This window comes from Prionailurus bengalensis, chromosome X (genome assembly GCF_016509475.1).
Source record: "Prionailurus bengalensis isolate Pbe53 chromosome X, Fcat_Pben_1.1_paternal_pri, whole genome shotgun sequence".
Lineage (NCBI taxonomy): Eukaryota > Metazoa > Chordata > Mammalia > Carnivora > Felidae > Prionailurus > Prionailurus bengalensis.
In genome coordinates, this window is record NC_057361.1 from 109,458,700 (window position 1) to 109,482,226 (window position 23,527).

Here is a 23,527-nt window from a genome sequence, read left to right on the forward strand (position 1 = left end):
GAACAGTGTGATCCATTTACATTTAATATTATTGTTGATAAGGTAGGACTTAGATCTATCATTTGCTATTTCTTTTCTGTATGTATCTTACTTGTTCCTTTATTCCTCCATTATTGTTTTCTTTTGTGTTAAATATAAATTTTCTTATATCTCATTTTAATTCAATTGTTTCTTTTAATACATTTTTTCCTTTTTCTGTGCATAACCTTTATTTATTTATTTTAAATATGAAATTTATTGTCAAATTGGTTTCCATACAACACCCAGTGCTCATCCCCAAAGGTGCCTTCCTCAATACCCATCATCTACCCCCCTCCCTCCCACCCCCCATCAACCCTCAGTTTGTTCTCAGTTTTTAAGAGTCTCCTATGCTTTGGCTCCCTTCCTCTCTAACCTCTTTTTTTTTCTTCCCCTCCCCCATGGATTTCTATTAAGTTTTTCAGGATCCCCATATGAGTGAAAACATATGGTATCTGTCTTTCTCTGTATGACTTATTTCACTTAGCATAACACTCTCCAGTTCCATCCACGTTGCTACAAAAGGCCAGATTTCATTCTTTCTCATTGCCACATAGTATTCCATTGTGTATAGAAATCACAATTTCTTTATCCATTCATCAGCTGATGGACATTTAGGCTCTTAATACATTTTTGAGTAATGTACTTAGTGGTGGCTTTAGGAATTAAAATTAACATCTATTTTTTATTTGTTTCTCTTTCCTTTATCTCTCTCTCTCTTTTAATGTTTATTTATTCATTTTGGAGAGAGATGGCACAAGCAGGAGAAGGGCAGAGAGAGAGAGGGAGACAGAGAATCCAAAGTGGGCTCCAAGGTCTGAGCTGTCAGTGCAGAGCCCAAAATGGGGCTCCAATTCATGAACTGTGAGATCATGACCTGAGCTAAAGTCCAATGCTTAACCGACTGAGCCACCCAGGCATCCCAAAAATTAACATCTTAAAAAAATTTCCTTAACGTTTATTCATTTTTTGATAGAGACAGAGCATGACTGGGGGAGGGGCAAAGAGAGAGGGAGACACAGAATCCGAAGCAGGCTCCAGGCTCTGAACTGACAGCACAGGGCCCAACATGGGGCTCAAACTCACAGAGTGTGAGATCATGACCTGAGCTGAAGTCGGATGCTTAACCAACTGAGCCACCCCAGCACCTCCAAAAATTAACATCTTAATGTATAACAATCTAGTTTGGGTTAGTAACACTTAAATTTCAACAGTATAAATGAGCTTTGCTCTTGTATAAAACTCAGTTCCTTCCCCCTTCATTTGTAATTTTGTCATACAAATTACACCTTTATACCTTATAAGCCCATCAACATACTCTTATAATTAATCCTAACACTTTAAAAGAGTAATTAATCCTAACACTTTAAAAGAGTTTGAGTAGTGGAGTGATCTGACTTACATTTTAAAAGGGTTATTCTGACTGTTGTAGGAAAAATTTATTTTAATGGGGCAAGAGTAGAAGCATAAAGACTATTTAGAAGGATATTGCAAAAACCTAGGTAAAAGATGATGGTGGCTTAGAACAAGATAGAAATCAAAGTAGTAAGAAATTACAGGGCCTTTGAAATATTTGAAGGAGAAAGATCACGAGGATTCATTGATGATTTGGATCAGGAATCTTAAAGAAAGAGTTAAAGATAATTCAAATATTTATGCTCTAAACAACTGAAGATGGGAATAATGGAAATATGGGATGCCAGGGAATATTTTGGAGAGAAGAAGTGTAGACAGCAAGATTTCAGTTTTTCACATATTAATTTTGAAATGCCTATTAAACAAAAAAGAGATAATTCAGTTAAATACATGAGTCTAGAGTTCAGGGGAGAGATGTGAGCTGGAAACGGAAATACAGAAATTGTAAACATAGACAGTATATTCAGAGCCATGGGACTAGATGAGATCACCAAGAGATAAGTAGCTACAGAATACAAGAAAAAAAAAAAATTCAAGAACTGACACCTGAGGAACTCTAACATTAAGAGGTCATGGAAAAAAGAAACTGTGAAAAAACCAGAAACAGAGTGGCCAGTGAGTTATAAAGCAAATCAGGGGAGTGCATCATCCTAGAAAACAAACAAAAAAGCAAAGGGTATCAAGAAGAGAATGATCAGCTGTGCCAAATGCTGCTGACAGGACAACTAAGATGAGAACAGATAACTGACCAGAAACCTGGCATTTTCTATGAAGTCAAATTCAGATAGATATTACTTTCCATTTTATAAACAGATTACTGAGAGAATAATTGTTCCCAAGGTTACACACACACTTCCCTGAAACTGATATATGTATTATATTAAAAACCACAGAAAACTCTACATTCTCACTTTTGTTTATAAATGCAAATGCACATTTTATCCTGTGAGATATGTCATACAAAAATTATTTTTTCTTTTGAATATTTAAAAAAATTTTAATGTTTATTTGTTTTTGAGAGAGAGAAAGAGCATGAGCAGGGGAGAGGCAGACAGAGAGGGATACACAGAATCCAAAGCAGGCTCCAGGCTCTGAGCTGTCAGCACAGAGCCTGATGCGGGGCTCAAACCCAGAAACAACAAGATCATGATGTAAGCCAAAGTTGGACACCTAACCAACTGAGTCACCCAGGCGCCCCTGAGGTTTTTTTTAAAGAACCAATTTGGCATCTGATAATGGCAAAGTAGCTCTTTTGGACCAATCATCTCACAGATTAAAAAAAAAAAAAAAAACTCTGGACAAAATATTTAAAATTAACTATTTGAAGTCAGAAACTAGACAACATTCAACTGTTAAAAGAACAAAACCACAATGGGTAAGACCCATTTCTATCTACATGGCTTTTCTTTTGAAAGTACTACCCAGGGATTTGGCATGAGTTGGCTAAAACACAAGCAGAAATCTCAAGTCATATTGGTTTGAGGTATCAGAGGATGGAATAGGGACTTGCCAGAGTGGCTAGTAATTGAAGGGGAACATCTCTAAAATAAAGAGTGTCACAGAGAGGTGAGTCTCAATTTTTATATACAAACTCCTATCAAATACTTGAATGACCCCTGAACTGTGTGTGTACTGAAAAAAATAAGAAGAAAACTGACAGAAGGCAGCAGAAATAAAGCTGAAAAACTGGAACAGAGATTTTAGGAGTTGTTTACAAGAAAGAAGACAGAGTCTAGAGGCTGAATTCCACCAAGTTAGAAAACATTTCTAAATATCTTGGGCTTTCTATTAAAACTCTCAAAGGACCATGCCTTAGGAATAAAGACTATGTCCAAGGATTAAGATGTACCCCAAGACTAAGGGTAAAATAGAATCAGACTCAAATTAACAAAGTAATATGAGAGCTCCAAAAGCTTAAGATGATTAGCCAATAATTTAACTGTCAGCTAGAACAAAAATCGAAATACTCTTAGGAGGAAGAGAATAAAAAATTCTCTATAAAATATCATCAATAGTATCCACTGTGCAATCAAATATTACTAGGCATGTGATTAAAGAGAAAAATGTACATGAATATATAAGGAAAAAGTGAGTAGAAATAGGTACCATAGTCATCCAGATATTGAATTAGCAGAGAAGGATAAATTTAAAAAGCTATCATAGGGGCGCCTGGGTGGCGCAGTCAGTTAAGCGTCCGACTTCAGCCAGGTCACGATCTCGCGGTCCGTGAGTTCGAGCCCCGCATCAGGCTCTGGGCTGATGGCTCAGAGCCTGGAGCCTGTTTCCAATTCTGTGTCTCCCTCTCTCTCTGCCCCTCCCCCATTCATGCTCTGTCTCTCTCTGTCCCAAAAATAAATAAACGTTGAAAAAAAAAAAAGCTATCATAATTATATTAAAGGACTTAAAAGAAAAAGTGGTCAAAATAAGTGCACAAATGGGTATCCCAACATGGAATCTGAAACTATGAAAAACAATCAAATGGAAATTCTAGAACTGAAAAGCATGCTATTTGAAATGAAAATTCAATAGCTTGGAGAAAGTAGAAATAAGTGATTAACAAAGTTGGAAACAGAGTGATACAAATTATTCAAAGGTCGAGTCTACTCACTACAACAACCAATAACAATAACAAAAGAAATATAGCTTAAAAATCCAATAGCAAAATTAAAATGGAATTCTAAAGTACTTGAATAATCCCAAAAAATATATTAAAAGAGGAGCAAAGGGAAAAGAACTTTTAAAAGGTGACAAAATAACAATGAAATAGTAAAATGAACTACATATTACTATCAATAATTACAATAAACACTTAAGTATAAAACACTCCAATTAAACTGCAGATATTTTCAGAATGGAAGAAGGAAAACCCTAATATATTTTGTTTATAAGAAAAGCGCTTTAAATATATAGACAAATATAGGTTAAAATAAATGGTTATAAAAATATATAAATGCAAACAATGAAGATAAAAAAACTAGAGTGGCTAAAATAATACCAGATAAAATAGATTTCAAGACAAAAAGTATTTTAACAGAAATAAAAGTATTTCATAATGATAACAGTCTCAATTAATCAGGAAGAAATAGCAACCATAAATACATATGTGACTAACAGTGGAATTTCAAAATAGTTGAAGTAAAATTTGACAATATCACAATGATAACAGCCTCAATTAATCAGGAAGAAATAGCAGCCATAAATACATATGTGGCCTAATGGAATTTCAAAATAGCTGAAGTAAAATTTGACAAAAATCAAAGGGAGAAATGGACAATTTCACAATCATGGTTGGAGATTTTAACACTCCTTTCTCAGCAATTGATAAGACAACAAGACAAGAACAATTAGCAAACAAATAGAAGATCTGTATAGCACTATAAATACCTTGACCTAATTGATATTTATAGAACACTAATCCATATGAATGCATAATGCACATTCTTTTCACTAGAATTGTGTGTGTGCTATGGCATAAAACAATAAATTTTAAGAGATTACAATCAAATAGTGTGCTTTCTGGCAACAACAGAATTAAACTACATATCAATAATAATAAGACGCCTAGGAAAGAGCCAAATATTTGGAAATTAAGAAACATAATTCTAAATAAGCCATGGATCACAGAAAAAAACACAAATGAAATAAGAATATATTTAAATGGGGGCGCCTGGGTGGCGCAGTCGGTTAAGCGTCTGACTTCAGCCAGGTCACGATCTGGCGGTCCGTGAGTTCGAGCCCCGCGTCGGGCTCTGGGCTGATGGCTCAGGGCCTGGAGCCTGTTTCCGATTCTGTGTCTCCCTCTCTCTCTGCCCCTCCCCCGTTCATGCTCTGTCTCTCTCTGTCCCAAAAATAAATAAATAAACGTTGAAAAAAAAATTTAAAAAAAAAAGAATATATTTAAATGGAATTATAATTAAAATACAACTTACCAAAATTTGTAGGAGCCACTTAAAGCAGTACTTAAAGGTAATTTTATATACCAAAAGCCAACTTTTAAGAATATCAATAAAATTGATAAACATCCACCTAGACTGTTCAAGGAAAACAAACAAACAAAATGGCTATCAGGAATAAGAGAAGAGACATCATTATAGTTCCTAAAACAATAAAAAAGAAAAAGGAGAATATTATAAATGACTTCACACAAATAAATTTGATAATTTATTTTTTTAATGTTTATTTTTGAGAGAGAGCGAGTGCTCGCGCACGCACACACGCACACAAGCAGGGGAGGGGCAGAGAGAGAAGGCGACGCAGAATCTGAAGTAGGCTGCAGACTCCAAGCTGCCAGCACAGAGCCGGATGGGGGCTAGAACCCACAAACTGTGAGATCATGACCCGAGCTGAAGTCAGATACTTAACCAACTGAGTTACCCAGGTGCCCCTATAAATTTGATAATTTAGATGAAATGTACAAAGATACAAATTACCAAAATTAACCCAACAAGAAATTGATCTCTATAACTTTATATCAATTAAAACAATTGAACTAGTAGTTTAAAGTTTGCCAGCAAAAAAAAAAAAAAACAAAACAAAAACAAAAAACCTCCAAGACCACACAAAAAAATGTAATTATGTAACCTGATGGAGGTATTAGCTAAGCTACAGTGATAATCATATTGCAATATGTAAGTGTATCAAGTCAACACTGTACACTTTTATATGTCAGTTATATGTCAATTATATCTCAGTAAAGCTAAAAAAGAAAAAAAAAAACTCTAGGATCAGTTTTTTTTTTGGTAAATTTAACCAAACATTTCAGAGGACAGAGCAATCAATACTGTACAAACTCAGAAAATAGAAGAAAACAGAATACTTCCAAAGTATTTTTTATGATTATTACATTGATAATAAAATCAGACGATGACACTACAAGGAAAAACAACAGACCAATATCTCCCAAGAACATGTACGCAAAAATTTTCAAAATAATTAGCAAATTGAATACAATTGAATGTATTAAAAGGATACTACGTTATGAGTATGTGTCTGTATCCCAGGACTGCAAGGCAGATTCAATATTCAAAAAATAAATCAATGCTATTCACTATGTAAATACAATAAAGGAGAAATATCACATGATCATTTTAATAAATGCAGAAGAAGAATTTTATCAAATTCAACACCTGTTAATGATAAAAACTCTTGGCAAACATCCTCAACCTGATTAACAGTATCTTTCATAAACAACAAAACTCTACTGTTAGTGTCTTTCAGGTGAAAGGCTAAATGATCTCCACCTGAGTTTAGGACCCAATTAAAGGTGTCCACTCACACCTCTAATACTCAGTGTTGCACTGGAGGCTCTTACTAGTAAAATATGGTAAGAAAACAAAAGTAAAGAACATCAAACTGGAAAACTGTATTTGCAAACAGCAAAATCTTGTAGGTAGCGAATTCTAAGGCATTTGTGAATATAAAAAGCTAGTAGCAATAAGTAAATTTATAAGGTTCACTGATGACTGGATCAACATACAAAAACCAATTTCATTTCTATGAGACGTTAATTCTCTCTGTACTGATCTGTATGTTCTACACAATCCAGTCAAAGTCTCAAAGGAATTTTTTTCTAAAAAATATATATCACAAACAGGGTGAAACAGGGGTTTAAGAGTACACTTATCACGATGAGCACTGAGTAATGTATAGAATTGCTGAATCAGTGTATTATGTACCTGAAACTAACATAACACTATGTTAATTATACTTGAATAAAAATAAAATAAAACACATAACAAAAACAAAGGACCTAGGATAGCCAAACAATTCTGAAAAAAAAAAAAAGTTGAATGGCTCACACCACCTGATTTGAAGACGTGCTCAAAAGCTATATTTAGAATGATCTTGCTTTAAGCATAAGTAAATAGAACAATGGATCAGCATACAGAGTCCATAATTTTGACAAAGATTGCAAGGCAATTCATTAGCAAAAAAAGGTAGTCTTTTCAAGAAATGATGATGGAACAATTGGATATTGCAGAGAGTTGAATAGCATCCCCCCCCTCCCCCCACCGCGCCAAAATTTACATCCACCCAAAAGCTCGGAATGTGACCTTATTCGGAGAAAGTCTCTCTGGAGATATCATTAGTTAAGGATCTCGGGATGATACCATACTGGAATTAGAAAAGGCCCTAAATCCATTAACTGATGTCCTTACAAGAAGAGGAGAAAAGAAGACACATACAGAGAAGGCCATGTGAAGATAGAGGCAGACACTGAGACAAGCCAAGGAATGACTGGAGCCACTAAAAGTTGGAAGAAGTAAGGAAAGATTTTTCCCCGGAGCCTGCTGACACCTTGATTTTGTATTTCTAGCTTCTGGAACTGTGAGATAATACATGTCTATTGTTTTAAGCCTCTCAGATTGTGGCAATTTGTTATGAGACCTCTAAAAATGAATATAGATACGTATAAAAAGTGAACCTCAACTCTTACCTCACACCATACTCTAAAATTAATTGAAGATGGATCATGTACCAAACTAAATGCTAAAGCAGTAAAGCTTTTAGAAGAAAATATAAAATATCTTTATGACACTGGCAGTGGTAAATATTTCCTGGACAGATCACAAAAGAAATTAAACTTCACCAAAATTTAAAACTTCTGTTCTTCAAAAATACAATTAAAGAAATGAAAAGGCAAACCACCAACTGGGAGAAAAAATATTCACATTATTTCTAATCTGATAAAGTTATTATATTTAGGATATACAAGAAACTCTTAAAAATCACCAACAAAAAGACAACCAAAGAACAACAAAAAAAAGGCAAAAGATTTTAGCATATACTTCACAGAGAGGAAGACTGTGAATTGCCCGTAGTCATATGAAATCTACTCAGCATTATTTGTCATCAGGGAAGTGTCAATTAAAACCACAATAAGAGGGCCATCTTAAGATGAAACTGTATGAGAACTGTTTGTTTCTATACAAGGCTATTATAATATCATTGATTATATTCGTTCTAATGTGCCTTTTATTCACATGACCTATTCATTACATAACTGGAAGTCTGTATCTCCCACTACCTTTCACCCATTTTCACCCATTTTTCCCCCCATCCCTCTTCCCTCTGGCAACCAACAGTGTATCCTCTGTATATACAGGTCTGATTCTGGTTTTTGTTTGTTTATTCATTTGTGTTTTTTTTTTTTGATTCCACCTATGAGTGAAATCATATGGTATATGTCTTTCTCAGTCTGATTTATTTCACTTAGCATAATACCCCCAGGTCCACCCATACTGTCACAAATGACACGATCTCACCCTCTTTTATGACTGTGTAATATTGTGTATATATACCACATCTTCCTTATCCATTTGTCTATCAGTGGATACTTAGGATGCTTCCGTATCTTGGCTATTATAAATAATGCTGCAATAAACACAGGAATGTAGATAACTTTTCAAATTAGTGTGTTCATTTTCTCTGGGTAAATGCCCTTTGTACACTGTTGGTGGGAACGTAAATTTGTACAACTACTGTGAAAAACAGTATGGAGGTTCCTCAAAAAGTTAAAAATAGAAAAATACCATGTGATCCAATGATTTCAAAAATAGTTTTAAAAAACCAATGAGATACTCACCAGATGACTAAAATAAAAAATACCAACAACACCAATTTTCGACAAGAAAATAAAGAAACAGGAACTTTCATATATTGCTGGTAGGCATGTAAAATTTTACAAACAATTTCAAAAAACATCTGAAAACTTAAAAAAATTAAACCTGTATCTACTCTAACCCAGCAACTAGCCTCTTAGGTATTTGTCAAAGAGAACCGAAAACATATGGCCACAAAATGACTTGTTCAAAAATGTTTATAGCAGCATTATTCAACATAGCTCCAAATCAGAAACAACCCAAATTCTATCAATAGAAGAATAGGTAAACCAACTGTGGTATATTCACACCATGGACTGTTACTCAGTAATAAGAAATAACAAACAACTAATACTTGCAACAACATGGATAAATCTCAAACATGTTATGTCAAGTACAAAAAGCTAGATGCAAAAAAATGCGTACTGTATGCTTTTATGAAGTTTAAGAACTGGCAAAGTTAATCTGGGGAAATGGAAAACAGAACAGTGGTTGCCAACTGAAGTAGAGACTGACTAGAAGGGAATGCAAGAGATTCTGGGGAGATTGTAGAAATATTCCATACCTTTATTGGGCTTGTGGTTACATAGGTATACACATCTGTCATAATCCATCAGTTTCATGCTTAAGATATGTGTATTTCACTATATGTAAGTTCCACTGATTTTCAAAAAAGAAAAAGAAAAGAAAACTTAAGTCTCATAGAGGCAGAGGCAAATGGATTCCCCAAAGTTTTGTGTCAAGTTCATGTATGTGCCTTAAGACCTAGACCTCACTGTGTCAACAAATACCTTTATTTTAGGCAACTGATACTCTAACAACAAAAATGAACAATTCCATACTCTTAGCACTTCAGTCCAATCAATCCACTCCTACTTCAGTCCAATCCCAGATGTATGAAAAGCCAACCCACTGTGTCTTCCAGCTTCCCTTCTCTCTTCAGGTGCAGAACTCTGATGTGTTTCAAACTCCTAAGAGAATGGGAGTTCTTCACAGAATGCCTCACCTTTGCTCTCCACCTTACCCAAGCCATATCCCCCAAAGCAAGAATTATAAAGGCATTTCTACCACCTTAATGGGTTTATGATATTTGATGCAAAAGCCAAATAGTGAGCTGTCAGCCTTTTGCTGGAGAAGTAAAACAGTAAGACAGGCACAAGATATTATACCCCTGTGTTTATCCTGTCTTGTAATGTAACTAAAGGCTACCCCTATCCTTTACCTACTTTGCTCAAGTGGCCAAGGATTTAGGTGTTCAAAATCGCTACTGTCCAAGCATCCTCTAATATTGCTGTAGTCCCAGGTATTGCAGAGGCCCTAAAGGACTACAGTTGCAGCTCTCCACAAATACCTCTAATCTTAGATTATGCCAACTCAACAGAATAATTGATGGTACTACTCTCAGTTAACACTTCCACGACATCCTCTCATCTTGAGAACTTGATGAGGAAATCTGCTTCTCAATAATAACAGTAGTTACCATTTACTGAATATTTTAATCAGGCACTGCTGTGCTTTGTTTTATTTTACCCCTAAAGCAATCCTATGAGATAAGTATGACTATTATCATATCCATTTTCCAGATGAAGAAACCGAGATGCACAGAAGTGACACAATTAGTAAGTGGCAGATGTGGGGATTTAATTCAGGATCCGCCTGACAACAGACCTCTCACTCAAATACTAAGCTATGCTGCTTTCTTGCTAAATCTTTATGAGGCCCATAGCTCGGTTTTGTTTACCAAGGGATTTTGAGCCATGAATGCAGCTTCTGACATTTTATAGTAAGTTTATCCCCACGTGATGACAGGAGAAAAGGGGGAATATGATCACAGTTATAAAATCGTTTCAAGAAAATAAAGGGAGAGATCACTAGCAGAATCTAGTTATCACAATATTTACCTGGACAGTCTCTGTAATCATTGCAGTGCAGGCAAGGGAAACAATAAGTCATTGCCCAGGGATCCTGTCCTTTGAGTATTCAAAAGAGAAGAACTTCTTGGCAATTGAATTTATAGACATTAAGTGCTTTCATTGCAATGCTTGTTTTCTTTTTGAAGCCATTAACTACATTTGGAAATATTTGGGGGCCTCAAGGCAAATTGTTCAGCCTTGATGGGAATCTGGCATGACTTGCAAAGTGTTATAGAAGGAAGGTCCAGAATATGAGGTTTGATCTTTTCCTAAGCACCACAATGGGGTGCCTTGGGGTCCAGTCCTTAAAAGCTTCTACCCTCACACAAAACAGTGGAGTCATCATTTGTCAAAATAGTGAAAGACTTCTTTCGGTTCATGCCACAAGTATGAAGAATTTTTCTAGTTTTCCTGAATACTTTTCCATATTTCTTGCAACAATAGAAGATTATTCAAATTAACTTCATCCATTCAGGTATTTAACATCAATATACCCGCATTCAGAAATAAAAGGAGCTTTTCTATCTCGAGAGCTTCTTATTAACTGTTCTTATCTGGTCAAATTTCACTAGGCAGACCACAGGAAGTTGTAGATCCTAGCGCTTCCCGGATATTGGACTTTCTCCCACATCTCTGCCTGGGAACTGCCAGCTGAGTTATTGCTGTCGGAGAATTATGCAGTGTGTCTGGGCTTTGAGGTTATCTGATCAGCACAGGCATTGGTGAGTAAAGTTTACTTCCCCCCAGCCGGAGAATTATAAACTCACAGTCTCAGGCCTGGAATAAACTAAAAGGCCATTTTGTCCAACTTGTAGTCAATGCCTGTGTCACTTGAGCATCATATTCAGGCTCCTGCAATAATAGAAGAATAAAAATAAATTTACTGAGTGCTTAATGTATACTAAGGATAATGTTTTATGCATTTCATTTAATATTTGTAACATCACTCTAACATAAAAGTTATTTTACAGATGACAAAAATAAAGTTCAGAGGAGTTAGATGGTTTGGCCAAGATTACATAGAAGTGACAGGGCCGAGATTCAAAACCATGTCTGTCTGCAGAGCCCATTCCCTTAAACACCACATTGTCCCTCATAATTGAATTACATGAGATAATTCCCAGCTCTAATATTCCCTCATGATGTTCCTGAGAGTTGACTCATACTTGTCAAAATATCCGTATCAGTGTTAGATGCAGAAAATTCAGTTACCATGCCTGTACCTTCTCATTTTTCTTCTTCCTCTACCAAGAAAAACAACAAACCTACTTTGATTTTCAATATTAGTCCCTCTGTCCATGGTGAGAAAAAAACATATTGGTTAGCATAAAAATGAAACTGGTCATCAAATCATGAATTTTTAAGACAAAAGAAAAGCTTAATTTGAAGACAATATGGGAAATGGGAAATTTGGGAACAAAGATAAACCGGCCATAAGCCATTATTAAGTAATCCCCCAAAGTATCATTGAGTTCAAATTTAAATAGACTCAAGATCTCCTGGTCAAAATGAATCTCTCAGTTTTTCACTTGGTTCTATAAAACAGAATGGTAAGACGTGTTTGTCTGACTTGTTCAAAGTTATTTGTATTCACAGCTCTTTTCCCCTTCTACCTGCTGGTTTGTGACCTCTTCCAAAGCAGGGACCATGTCTTTAATTTACATCTGTTTTCATTCTGAAGTACCTATACATTTATCCTTCCAACATTTATTGAGCACTCTTTGTGTCCTTGACACTGTATTGAGCACTGGATACACTTGAAAAAATGTATTCTCCGTCTCAGTTTATTGAAGAAACTGAACTCTAAACCAACAGCTGCAATTTAATATACAGAATGCTCTAATAGAAGTATATGCAGAGTACGGTATGAACACATCAGGTAGCACAGTGTCACACACATTACAGATGCTCAATATCCATTTGTTAAATTCAATCTACCTAAAGAGGAGTTTAGCTCAGTAAAAGGGGACCATGACCTATGAGGTAGATCACGGCCACAGTAAGCATCGAAAACCAAGTGTCCTCAGTGCAAGTTCCCCCATGCCTCCCACTTCCCCAAATTAAGACCAGCACACAGACTAAGGATATTAAAATGGAAGAACCGATTCCTTAATTTTAGGTGTTTTTACCCCAACACTTTACTCTGCAAGTGTAATCTTAGGGAATATACTATTATTGTGTGGCCCAGAAATAAGTTGAGTGGGTTGAAACTGAAGATAGTACTAGAAGAGATGAAACACAAACTTTCTTGTGTCAGTACTGGTGAAAATCTTAGGGGTAGAGATGGTGGGGGCAGAAGATGGATGGGTAAAAAGTGACAGGCTAAAAGGGATATGGGGGTATGAGCCTCTGAAAATAAGGAATAGACAGTTGTATAATGTTGGTTGGTAGAGAGCAGTAAGTAAATAAATTGGTGTTTCCAGCAGAGGTAAACAGTAAACAAGACTTGGTAATCAGTAAGAAGTTGATGACAACCAATTATCTAAGTAGATTACTGGTTGTTTTGGGATAGTTATTAGGAAAGCTGTTTGGGTGGAATACTACTGCAGGAGAAAAGAGGGGGACATGCATGAGACTCCCCCATTACCTGTCTCTTCTACCCTCTGTAACCCCTCTATGGTCACACTTCTTTATTTCCTTGCGCTCATCTTTCTTTTTGATCCCTAATTTTCATCAAACAAGTATTTATTTATCCCTATTGTAGATAAAACAGTATGCCAGGTAAGGACATAAATGACATGTGGTTCCTGCTCTCAAAGAGCTTACAGTCTCGAGAAGGAGATGAATAGTACAATATGTACTCAATTCACAATTTTTTTTAATTTTTTTTTAATTTTTTTTCAACGTTTATTTATTTTTGGGACAGAGAGAGACAGAGCATGAACGGGAGAGGGGCAGAGAGAGAAGGAGACACAGAATCGGAAACAGGCTCCAGGCTCTGAGCCATCAGCCCAGAGCCTGACGCGGGGCTCGAACTCACGGACCGCGAGATCGTGACCTGGCTGAAGTCGGACGCTTAACCGACTGCGCCACCCAGGCGCCCCACTCAATTCACAATTTATTGAAGAAAGTGGTTAGTGTTATAACAGAGGAGGAAAAAACAGAACTACTGTGAGAGAACACTAGAGGAAAATATTAATTCTGACTTAGGAGAAAGACTTCTTGGAAGAGATTAAGAAATAAATGGCTAGAATTTTAATGGAGAGAATATGGGTGGGTAGCCATTCTGGTCAGAGGGATGGGAGCAAAGTCATAGAAAACAGAAAGTGGCATGTCTGGAGAATGGTGTGTATATCAAACCTAGGGAAGCCCACTCATCCTAGTTTGCCTGTGATTTCCCAGGTTTGGGCACTGGAATTCCTGCATCCCAGGAAAACTCTCAGTCCCAGACAAATAGGGACTGTTGGTCACTCTAAATATGTGTGGGACATTGGATACATACATCAAAGAGAGCAAATAAATAAAAGAGAAACCAAGGATCGGTGAATACAACAAACAGAAAACTAGATAGTACAGATAATAAAGGATAATGAAAGGTACTGAATGTCAGGCTAAGAAGTTATGACTTGACTTTGGAGGCGGTAGAGAATGAAAGGGTTTTTGGATAAGGGAGTGATATAATCAAAACATAAGATTATTCTGGGAAAAAAATGTCCAGTGAAGATGAAAAGGGTAAAATATATTTTTTTAGTTTTTACTTAAATTCCAGTTAGGTAATGTACAGTGTAATATTAGTTTCAGGTGTACAATTTAGTGATTCAACACTTCCATTTATCACCAGGTGCTCGTCACAAGTGCCCTCCTCGATCCCCATCACCTATTTCACCCATTCCCGTACTCACCTCCCCTCTGGTAACCATCAGTTTGTTCTCTATAGTTAAAAGTCTGTTTCTTGGTTTGCCTAGCTCTCTTTTCCCCTTTGTTTGCTTGTTTTGTTTCTTAAATTCCACATAGGAGTGAAATCATATGATATTTGTCTTTCTCTGACTTATTTTGCTTAGAATAATACTCTTTAGCTCCACTCAACATTTCATTCTTTTTATGAGTAATATCCCATGGTGTGTGTGTGTGTGTGTGTGTGTGTGTATGTATATGTATATACATATACATGAATATATATGTATATATATGTGTGTATACATATATATGTATATATATATATATATGTGTATATATATACATGAATATATATATATATATGTATAGTGGTCATTAAAATCTTCCAAATGTGTGTGTGTGTGTTTGTATATATGTATATATGTATACAAACACACACACACATTTGGAAGATTTTAATGACCACTATATATATAGATATATAGATATATAGATATTCTTTATCCACTCATCAGTTGATGGACATTTGAGCTCTTTCTATAATTTATTATTGACAATGCTGCTATAAACATCAGGATGTATGTATCAAAATGGGTAAAATCTATTTTGGAACCTATTTCAGGAGTCCATGTGAAAGATACACAGAAGACTTTGACCAGGGCATCTTTAAGAAGAAGGAGCAAAGGAGGCACAATGAAGACATAGTGCAGTGGTAAAAATCACCAAACCTTAATGACTGACAGAAGAAATTTAAAGAAAGAGGGATGATGACTAAGTTTTCCAAACTGGTTTATTGGGAAAATTCAGGTGCCATTAGTAGAAGTAGGAAAGTAAAAATGATAGTTTCAAAATAGGATACTAACGAATATATTCCAAAAAACATTTTTTAAATTTAGATTAGGTTTCAACTGTCTGGGGCTTGGGAAGTCAAATGGACTTATGACTCTTAGGCTAAAGAAAGATACCTGGCCTGTATTTAGAAAAAAAAAATTTAGCATTTATTTATTTTTGAGAGACAGAGCATGAGCAGGGGAGGGGCAGAGAGAGAGGGAGACACAGAATCCAAAGCAGGCTCCAGGCTCCAAGGTGTCAGCACAGAGCCTGATGCAGGGCTCGACCACAAACCGAGTTCATGACCTGAGCCGAAGTCACTTAACTGACTGAGCCACCCAGGCACCCCTGGCCTGTATTTTAGATACCTGGCCTGTATCTATAAGATTTGGAAGCCATGAATACAAAGAATTACACAAAATCATAAAGCCAGACATGGCCATCTATGGAAAGAGTCGAGTTACAGAAATTAGGAAGGCATATATGGTGGTCATTAAAAATCTTTCAAAGGTACTCCAATTCTCATGTTTCACCAGATACATGACATCATTGCCATTTACCAGACACATGACATCACTGCCATATGATTACTTTAGCCAACTAAACATGAATAGAAGTGACTTATGTCACTTCCAGGCAGAAGCATAAAGAGGCAATGCACAATTCAACATGTTGTTTCAAGCCATTCAAAGTCTGGGGGTTGTTTGTTGCTTCACAGTAAGCTAGATTATCTTGAAGGTTATGGAAAATTTTTAAAATTATTTTTTATATAGGGGCACCTGGGTGGCGCAGTCGGTTAAGCGTCCGACTTTAGCCAGGTCACGATCTCGCTGTCTGTGAGTTTGAGCCCCGCGTCGGGCTCTGGGCTGATGGCTCAGAGCCTGGAGCCTGTTTCTGATTCTGTGTCTCCCTCTCTCTCTGCCCCTCCCCCGTTCATGCTCTGTCTCTCTCTGTCCCAAAAATAAATAAACGTTGAAAAAAAAATTTTTTTTTAAAAAATTATTTTTTATATAATTTATTGTCAAGTTAGCTAACATACAGTGTATACAGTGTGCTCTTGGCTTTGGGAGTAGATTCCAGTGATTCATCACTTACATAAAACACCCAGTGCTCATCCCAACAAGTGCTCTGCTCAATGCCCTCTAGAAATGCATACATTTGGTGATCAGAAAGAAGAGGGAGCTGACATAGTAAAAGAATAATCAAAAAAGTGAGAGGTGAATTGAGAGAAAATGAATCTTAGAAGACAGGGAAGAAAAAATTTCAAGAAGGGATAATGGTAAGAAGTGTTAGGTGAAATTAATTAAAGACAGAGAAAGAATATTGGATTCAATCATTAGTAGTTCATTGGGTCACTTTCTAGTAGGTTCAGTTGTGTGATAGAAACAGAAGCTGTGAGTTGACTTACTCCTCTTGTATAACTGAAACTTTGTATTCTTTGACTACAGCCTCTCCATTTCTCCACCTCCCAGGCCCTGGAAACCATCATTCTACTCTCTGCTTATATGAGTTTGATTATTTTAGGCTCCTTATGTACGTAGTTTCATGTAGTATTTGTCTTTCTGTGCCTGGCTTATTTCACTTGGCATAACACCTCCCAGGTTCATCCATGTTGTCACAAATAGCAGGATTTCCTTTTATTAATTAATTAATTAATTAATTATTGAGAGAGAGCGAGAGAGAGAGAGAGAGAGAGCAAGCACGAGCAGGGGAGGGGCAGAGAGAGGGAAAGAGAGAATCCCAAGCAGGTCCTGCACTGTCAGCACAGAGGCTAACGTGGGGCTCAAACTCACAACTGTAAGATCATGACCTGAGCTAAAACCAAGAGTTGGACCACTTAACCAACTGAGCCACCCAGGCACCCCTCCTTTTTGTAAAGCTGAATAATATTCCATTGTATGCATATGTGACCGGAGTCAGGTTCTTGAGCCCAACAACCATAAAAATGAGGCTGTATCCTAAAATCAAAGGCACAGGTAAGGCCTCACTGGGGCTAAAGCTTTAGTTAAAGGAAGACACAACACCAACAGAGAATAGTTAGGATGGTCTCCCCAGAGGGAAGGCTCTGCTTATATAAAGAAACTTCCCTCGTCCTAGTTGGTTGGAAGGCAACTCAGGCAGCTCGTTGGTGCTTTTTGGAGCTACATGTCCTCTGTTTTAAGTCCGGCTTGTATTTGGGACTGCATCCTTAAGGCATCCTGGTTCTGCTCTGCAAGAGAAGCAGTTTAACCACAGCTGCCAGCAGAAAGCACCCCAGGTGCACAACATTTTTCACTTGGGACTTGCGCCCATGTACTCTAAATGCCTCAAATATACCACATTTTCTTTATCCATTCATCTACCAGTGGACATTTAGGTTGCTTCCATGTTTTGGCTACTGTGAATAGTGCCACAACGAACATGGCAGTGCAGATATCTCTTCGAGATCCTGATTTAAATTCCTTTGGATATAGAAGTGGGATTGCTGGATCATCAGTCCTAGAGATCTACCATACTACATAGAGCATACAGTTAACAATAGTGTACTTTATACTTAAAAAAATTACTAAGAGAGTAGATCTTATGTTGTCACAAATTTCTTGTCACAAATAATAATAATTAAAGAGGGCAGGAAGAAATTTTTGGAGGTAAATATATTTATGGCTTAGTTTGTGGTGACAGTTTCACAGGTATATACTTACCTCCAAACTCATCAAGTTGTATATAACAAATATGTACAGCTTTTTGTATGTCAATCATGCCTCAATAAAGTGTTTTTTTAAAGTCACATTGAGCTGAGGAGCTAACAGGGAGTGTGGAAGTGGAGCTAAGTGATGAGCTTATCCCTAAATTAAAACCTTGGTGAGAGAGACTCTTAAATACAGAGAACAAACTGAGGATTGCTGGAGGGGAGGCGGGGTGAGGGGTGAGCTAAGTGGGTGATGGGCATTAAGGAGGGCACTTGTTGAGATGAGCACTGGTGTTATATGTAAGTGATGAATCACTGGTTTTTACTACTGAAACCAATACTACACTGTGTGTTAACTAATTTCAATTTAAATAAATTCTTTTTAAAAAAAATTTTTTTTTTCAACGTTTATTTATTTTTGGGACAGAGAGAGACAGAGCATGAATGGGGGAGGGGCAGAGAGAGAGGGAGACACAGAATCGGAAACAGGCTCCAGGCTCTGAGCCATCAGCCCAGAGCCCGACGCGGGGCTCGAACTCCCGGACCGCGAGATCGTGACCTGGCTGAAGTCGGACGCTTAACCGACTGCACCACCCAGGCGCCCCTATAAATTCTTAAAAACATTTAAAAAAATAAATAAAAACTTGGTGAGAAAGGGACGTTGCTTAACTAGTGCTGTGCCTCTCTTGATAAACATGATTCCTTATGTCTCTTTCCATCACTCTTTGCTTATACTCTTCCTCCATATCACCCTACTTTTGCTCCCTAGATCTCTCGTTCTCCTAGACATGTCTTCTCTCCCTTGCCTTCTCTATAACCCCATTTCTTCCTGCCATGTCGTCTTTCTCATAATTATGACATCATAGACTCTCCAGGTACACAGTGGGCCCAGTTCAGCCTGTGGTCCAATACAGGAAATACATCTACTGTACTGCTGACCGGGCTGAAATTGAATGTTGCATCAATGTGGGAGTGAGCTCACTAATTTATAAAACTGCTTGTTCCATCATATTAAATGACTTTAGTTATCTAGACGAAAAACCTGTCCTTCTACTCAGCTGAAATATGCCTCCCTTTCGCTTTCTCCCAGTCCCTGTTCTACCCTCAAGTGCCACAAACACAACTATTCTCTTCCGTATCTCCTTCTTGATACTTCCACTCTCTTTTCCCTCCATTCCTTATTCCTACCTCTCACTTCCTGTTCTCTGTCACCGATGGCCCTGAAGTACCAACTAAACATAAGTTTCTTAATGCTTATATGCTTAATATCCTTAGTTTCAAGTGGTTGAGTAAACTGGCCTCACTTTTTAACATATATGTAAATGTAAGTATAGATATATGTAGGCATCAGTATTCAGATGGATGTATTCAGAACACCACATTTTTAGCTCTGAAAACAATGTATAAAAGTGTATATTTTAAACTAGTTTTTGTGCAGCCAGTCTTGTGTAAAGAAGTGTTAGGTTTCTTGTTTTTTTTAAAGTGTTTTTAGGTTCACAAAGAAAAAGTTAGGTTGAACATTTTAAAATCATCTTTTTTGCTTCACAAACAAAACCATTAAAGTTTTTAAAGTTACTTTTTACTTACATATGGCCCCTGCCTATATGTGGGAGTTGAGTCAGTTACCCTCAGTAGGTTCAATTAAGAGAGTGAAGGATCCTGGAGAACATCACTCAGCACTGCATTTCTTTAAAAAAAAATTTTTTTTTCAACGTTTATTTATTTTTGGGACAGAGAGAGACAGAGCATGAACGGGGGAGGGTCAGAGAGAGAGGGAGACACAGAATCGGAAACAGGCTCCAGGCTCTGAGCCATCGGCCCAGAGCCCGACGCGGGGCTCGAACTCACAGACCGCGAGATCGTGACCTGGCTGAAGTCGGACGCTTAACCGACTGCGCCACCCAGGCGCCCCAGCACTGCATTTCTTTAAACTGTCCTCCCTGTTCCTCTCAAATGCTGAATCCTTAGCTTGAATGGGCTATTCTGTTGCTTTTCTAAGGGCTTACTGACAGGAATACAGAGATGGTGGGAAATCTGTTCCAGCACTTAAAGAAACTGTTTATAAAGCTCTTCTCTGGCTGAATATTGTTTCTAACATTAGAGGGGAAGGAAAGGTGCTCATAAATGCACTACTGACTTCCTAGATTCCCTTACACCTTGAAGAGAAACAATAAGGTTAAACAAGAGGAAATCTTAGTTATATTTCTTCTTTCAGAAACAATAATCACTTTTATATCTGCATATGTGTGTAATTTTCACAGCATTTCCCAACCCATTATCTTGTTAGGGCTTCACAATTCTGTGAAGTGAGGTAGGGAAGGCATGTATGTTTTCATCAGTCTATAGATAATGAAACAGCAGCCCACTTAGGTCACACAGCAAGTAAATGGTCAAACCAAAACTAAAATGCCCTTACTTCAGTATTGTTTCCAATGGTTCACACTGGTTCTTTGAGTTCTATTCAGCTCCAGAATGGTACAGTTATGCTGTGGCTATCCTGAAGATCCACTCTGCAGAGGCCAGACTCCAGGCTTTTCCTACGTGTGGCTTCCACTTGACCATGGGCATCATTTACTATGGCACAGCAATCTTCACATACATGTGCCCACACTCTCAATCTTCCCAGGATGAGGGTAAGATCATTTCAGTGTTGTATGGGGCAGTAACAGCCAGGCTGAACCCACTTATTTACACTCTGAAAAACAAGGATGTGAAAGATGCCCTAATGAAGGTGGTCAAAGGAAGGATAATGGTCTGATGGCCATAGGTATCTTGTCCAGCATCCTTTTCAATGAGTCACCAATCCTCTGCTTTTCACAATTGTCCACAAAACAGAATTGAATAAAAGATGAACCTATCTCAGATGCAATCAAATGGAAATTGGTGTTGTCAAAAGACTCTTTCCATGACAGTTTCATCTTTAAGAACATGGATCCTGAAGATGGTTCTTTAGTGCATGAATTTGTTTTTCACTGATTATAATCATAACCAAGGAAAAGCAAGTGCTAGAACTTGGGATACAGTGGACAATCTAGTCTCTGTGGTACCACATGACGGAAACTGCTCTTTTACATACAAACGAAACAGAATGCCCTTGCTTATAAACTGCCCCTTCCCAGAGAAGCGGTAGCCACAAACACATGTGATGCTAACCCACTAAGAGCAACACATTTCACATACTAGCTCTGAAGCAGCTAGGTAGCCATGGTGTTCACCTGATGAGAGAAAAAGATATGGCAGGGAGGTACACTCCACATTCTCCCTGGCATGCCATTTATCTTGATATGTTGGCTGCAACAAGTTTGTAATTTCCAGAGCCAGATTAGAATGACGTATGGATCAGCTCTTGCTTTGTTTTGCCTACCCTAGCACTTCCCTACCTACAAACAGAAATGAGAGGGAAGAAAGTAAAGGGAGAGGTCTGTATATCTTCCCGGAGCATATACTCTGAAGAGGACCAGGTGACTGCTAAAGATCTAAGACTAGAAGAATGAGAAATTTAGCAAGATTCAGATGTGCATACCCCATCTATTCTAGGTAACATCTATGGTGCTGCCGAATTGGCTTTCCCCTATTCCCTTCCTTCCTATGGAGTTGGTCTGGCTTACCCAGTACTAGCTGTGTTGAATGGGTAAGGGGTGTAAGATTGGGTTCTAAAGAGGTAGATCTGCAATATACACAGTATATATTTATATGTTGAAAGCAACAGGGACACCACGTTGGTTTAGTAAACCAACATTCATAAGGAAAAGTAGAATTTTAGACACGTGACGGGAACACATGCACTACAAAGAAAGACTAGTCAAGAAGGCTAGAGTCAGGGATTGACATAAGGATACCAGATCAAAGAAGAGTGGGGCACAGGAACAAAGCCTAAGGAGACTGAAGTGGGCTGACTTAAGAGGGCAGGTTAGTGTAGACCCCTGTTTTTCAAACTCTATGAATTAAATGGGGTATCTTGATGAAATGCAAATTCTGATTCAATAGGTCAGAGTTATAATCTGAAATTCTGGATTTCTAGATTTCTAGCAAGCCTCCAGGTGATTCCAGTGCTACCAGTTTGTAGACCACACATTTGAGTATCCAGAGTGTGAACAATCTCATGTAGAAGACACTGATATGGTAGCATGGTAGTTTAATGGAGATGAGGGGAGAGAAAAATTTACATACACAAAATCACACAGAAGTCCTTAAACAATTAGACATTATATTTTATAATTCTTATGCATTTCTATAACACTGAGAATAAAGAATAAATTTTTCCATAAAGAACAGATTTCTGCCTTGGATTAGTCAGGACTCTATAGCTTATGTGACAATGACTCAGTGATGCCTTTCTTAATCCTTAATGATGTTGTTTACAAAATGACATCTAAACTGGGACTTCTCCAGAGGATAATGAGACATTTGCTGCATAGACAGGGGTTTGTGGGCCATATTTTTGGCATCAGGCTGGAAAGGACAAAGCAGTGGCCCAGTAACCTAACATCATAAATATATGAAATTTGTCCACCCTGAAACCCACATTATTGCATTGGTATCATTGCAAAACTTAAGGCAAATCATATAAGGAACTCTATTCCCCTCAGTACTAAAGGTACTTTCTTTTAATAATAGCTAGCATTTACATAACACTTAACAATTTATGAATTTATAAATTATTTTCACATATGTTATAATATTTCATATTCCAGCAAACCTATGAGATAGATAGGGCAAATATTAGCCCTATTTTCAGAATAGAAAAGGGACTCAGAGAAGTCAAATGATTCACCAAAAGGCACAACTTATACTCAGGTGTCTTAACTATAAATCCAGTGTAGTTTCTATGGTAGGTACATCATGTGCCTTAAAGTAAATTGTTTTAATGCAAACTGATTGCCATTCATTTTGGTGCCATGTTCAAGTATTCTAATCAAACAACTGAAAAAATATGAATTTAGGTCATAACATGAAATTCTAAACCAAGAGGCATGGGGTTTACTCCTGTATGAGGAGTAAATAACTTATTTATTTCATCTCAACTACCAGGTCTTGTCAATTTCTATGTCATTCCCAGTCTTTGGTGTGTGAAACACTTCTTTCCACATAGCAGGGATTACTTTACCTAGCTGTCTACCTATTGAGCCCCACCCCAATTTCAATCTTGAACTTAGGGAAGGAATATTTAGGTAACTCTAAATACTTTTGTGATTAAATATCAGGGAAATCACTTCTATTCCATGATTTGACCCTGTGTTTCA

General features: G+C 37.3%; 1 protein-coding gene across 1 annotated transcript in view; it reads left to right on the top strand.

Annotated features, from left to right (window-relative positions):
• Positions 1 to 21,919, top strand: part of LOC122477148 (olfactory receptor 13H1-like) — a 34,187-nt gene extending 12,268 nt beyond the window's left edge. The window contains exons 3-4 of the mRNA XM_043570018.1: positions 20,750 to 20,917; positions 21,822 to 21,919. Of these exons, the coding sequence (XP_043425953.1) occupies positions 20,750 to 20,917; positions 21,822 to 21,919 (266 nt within the window). The remainder of the gene's footprint in view (positions 1 to 20,749; positions 20,918 to 21,821) is intronic.
• The last annotated feature ends 1,608 nt before the right edge of the window (positions 21,920 to 23,527 follow it).